Source organism: Diplotaxodon limnothrissa, linkage group LG5 (genome assembly GCF_057381915.1).
Source record: "Diplotaxodon limnothrissa isolate DT_005_m linkage group LG5, D_limnothrissa_male_GT1.1, whole genome shotgun sequence".
In the NCBI taxonomy this organism is placed as follows: Eukaryota; Metazoa; Chordata; class Actinopteri; order Cichliformes; family Cichlidae; genus Diplotaxodon; species Diplotaxodon limnothrissa.
In genome coordinates, this window is record NC_140600.1 from 34,159,175 (window position 1) to 34,162,288 (window position 3,114).

The 3,114-nt window shown below is 43.1% G+C and overlaps 1 protein-coding gene across 1 annotated transcript; it reads right to left on the minus strand.

The window, feature by feature from the left end:
- Window positions 1–717: 717 nt before the first annotated feature.
- Window positions 718–2,409, minus strand: LOC146632706 (potassium voltage-gated channel subfamily A member 10). Its single transcript, XM_085354613.1, has one exon. The coding sequence runs from the start codon at window positions 2,407–2,409 to the stop codon at window positions 718–720; it is 1,692 nt and encodes a 563-aa protein (XP_085210739.1).
- Between the last annotated feature and the right edge of the window lie 705 nt (window positions 2,410–3,114).

Genomic DNA, 3,114 nt, shown 5'->3' on the forward strand with positions numbered 1-3,114 from the left:
GTCACTGCGTGTGCTGATGTCCTTTTGCCTGGATACATTCATCTGCCCTTGAAAATCATGCCAAGTCCTCTCAAGATTCTGCTGATTATGATGAAGTATAGACTGACATGGGACTGTGATGTAATATGAGTACTGAATATACTTCCAGTTCTACTGCTGCTCAAAATAATTTTTGATTTGTTTTCTTCCGTCACTTAGTCTGCTAATACAGCCCAGAGGGACATTATACAACTGCCTGTCCCGTCGTTACAGTATTTACTCTAACAATAACATTTTCCAAGATTAAGTATTTGCCTCAAGTACATAATTGCTATGACATTTTTCTTCAAAGTGCACTGAATGAAAGATAATATGTTATACCTTTCAGTCATTCTCATAAAGGTAACTGACAGTAGTTGTAGTAATTGCACTTTGACACATTCACATGCAGGCAGACAACTTCTGTGAAAACTGTATCGTCAAACATACATCCATAGATTTATCCATAACCCTTTATCTAAGTCAGAGTTGCAGGGTGGCTGGAGCCTATCCTGGTTGCCACAGGACCACACGGTTCTTATTAATACTGTAATTTATCTGCACAAATGCTGCCATGTTTGTTGTATAAAATAGAGAGAAAGATAAACTGATTAGCCAGTGTATCTTATTAATGGATATGTTTGTTTTGTCCATTTGTTTTTCATGCCCTTTATATAAATAAATACTTGAGTTTCTTTATCAGTGCATGCCATTCTTTTCATTCTGCCAGGTGCTGTTACTTTTGTTTAGTGAAAGTGTGCTTCCACACTTATTTGCAGCTGACATTTTCTGGGCAGCCTCTGCTGCTGCATCCATCACCTGTTTCTCCTCCTGCTCAGTCTCACGGTGGTAAAAATAGTTGAAGTTGGACACGATGACAGGGACGGGTAGGGCAATGGTCAGGACACCAGCAATGGCACAGAGAGTGCCGACCATTTTGCCTCCCATGGTGATGGGGCACATGTCGCCGTAACCCACAGTGGTCATCGTCACCACAGCCCACCAGAAGCCATCAGGGATGCTAACAAATTGTGTCTGGGGCTCATCCACTTCTGCAAAGTAGATGGCACTTGAGAATAGGATGACTCCTATAAATAGGAAGAAGATTAGCAGGCCCAGTTCCCTCATGCTGGCTTTCAGGGTCTGCCCCAAAATCTGAAGTCCCTTTGAGTGTCGGGAGAGCTTAAAAATTCTGAAGACTCTCACTAGTCGGATGATTCTTAAGATTGCTAAAGACATGTTCTGACTAGAGTTCATATCGTCATCAGGTGTTGTAGCCAGCTCTGTTCCCAGGGTTACAAAGTAAGGAATAATAGAGACGATGTCGATGATATTCATGATGTTATTGAAGAAATCACTTTTGCTTGGGCACACTACGAAGCGGACACCGAGTTCAAAGCAAAACCAAATTATGCAAATAGTCTCCACTATGAAAAAGGGATCAGTGAAATATGCTAGCAGGTTTTTAGTGGTCTGATGAAGGTTAGCATCTTCTCGGGTGCCATTGATAAATTGGGTTACACCCGGAATAAAGTCATTGTCCTCCCTGAACTCTGGCAGAGTCTCTAGGCAGAATATGAAGATAGAGATGACAATAACAAGGACAGAAACCAGAGCAACAGATTTGGCCGCACTGGAGCTCTCTGGGTATTCAAACAGTAGCCAAAACTGTCGCTGGAGTTCATTGGTGGGCAAAAGAACTTCTGGCTCTTTGATAAACCCTTCATCTTCACGGAACTGCTCCATTGCTTCATGACCCAATTCATAGAAAACAATTTCATTTGCAAATACATCTAAAGGTACATTGGCTGGTCTGCGGATTCTCCCTCCTGACTGATAGTAGTAGAGAATCCCATCAAAAGATGGACGGTTTCTGTCAAAAAAGTACTCGTTTCTCATTGGGTCAAAATAGCTTATCCTCTTCATAGGGTCTCCAAGCAGTGTCTCTGGAAACTTATTCAGGGTGCTGAGCTGGGTCTCAAACATCAGTCCTGAAATATTGATGACAACTTTCTCATCTTTTTCTTCCATGTAGTGCTTTTCAAACAAATCTTCACTCTCGTAATAATCCCTCGGCATCTTACTGAAGACACTGTTGGTGGGAGACTCACTGTTGATCAGGAGCTTTAGATTAGAGATCAAACTGCCACTGCTGGAGTTGGCTTTGGTGGTCAGTGTAAGAGGAGTGGAAGGTGAGAGCCCCTCTGCACCAGACTGATGGCTGCGTCGTCTTCTGTGTGGTGACTGTTGAGGAGAAGTCAAACGCTGGGTTAAAAGGTTCTGATCAGCGGCCTCTGATGTAGGTGAGGTTGGGTACCCAGAATCACTTGGGTCTCCCAGGTTGATGCCAACATCATCCATGTTCTCAAAATTAACTAGTGGCACCTCCATTGCCTGTCTTGTCACTAGCCACAGCTCTGTCTATCAACGTTTTTTTGTAGACAGAGGAGACACCACAGCCAGTGCCACACGGAAGATCCTGGCAGGGGCTCCCTCCTCCTGGTTATCATTCAGGCAGCTGTACACTACTTTTTGGGTTCAGACCTCTGTGTAATCTGTGAAATAGGGGTGGGAAAAAGGAATGTTGTGAAATTGGACAAATGCTGCAATACACCTCTGTCAGCTCCTGTTTAGATAAGCAGAGTGCCAGCCATCTGATACTTTGCTTGTGCAGTTATCCCCCCCCCCCCCCCCCCCCCCCCAAAAAAAAAAATTCTCTCCAATAGCCTGAATGAAAACACAAACTCGGCAAATTCGGCCCTAAAAATGCTTACATGGAGTATGGATGGTATTATTGCTGATATGTATGGCAAAGCTGTTTCATTATAGAAAAACATCTGAACTTTCATTTATGACTGAAAACAGAGATTCATCAAAACCAAAGCACATTTATTTTGTCTCAGTATCTAAATGTTTGTCTGTAAGTACTTAACTAGTGACTTGTTTAATCCATCCAGACGCTGTTCAGCCTCAGGATAGTCTATCAGCATCACATTTACCTTATCTCTAAGAGGCTGTTTATCATTCCGTTTGTCTGGTTCGGACAGGTAACCAAATCCTGACACACGCTCGAAGGCTGCAACCTCTGTGTCCACT

Excerpts from the sequence above, each read along its gene's own strand:
- LOC146632706 (XM_085354613.1), bottom strand. The coding sequence starts at position 2,409 with ATGGAGGTGCCACTAGTTAATTTTGAGAACATGGATGATGTTGGCATC.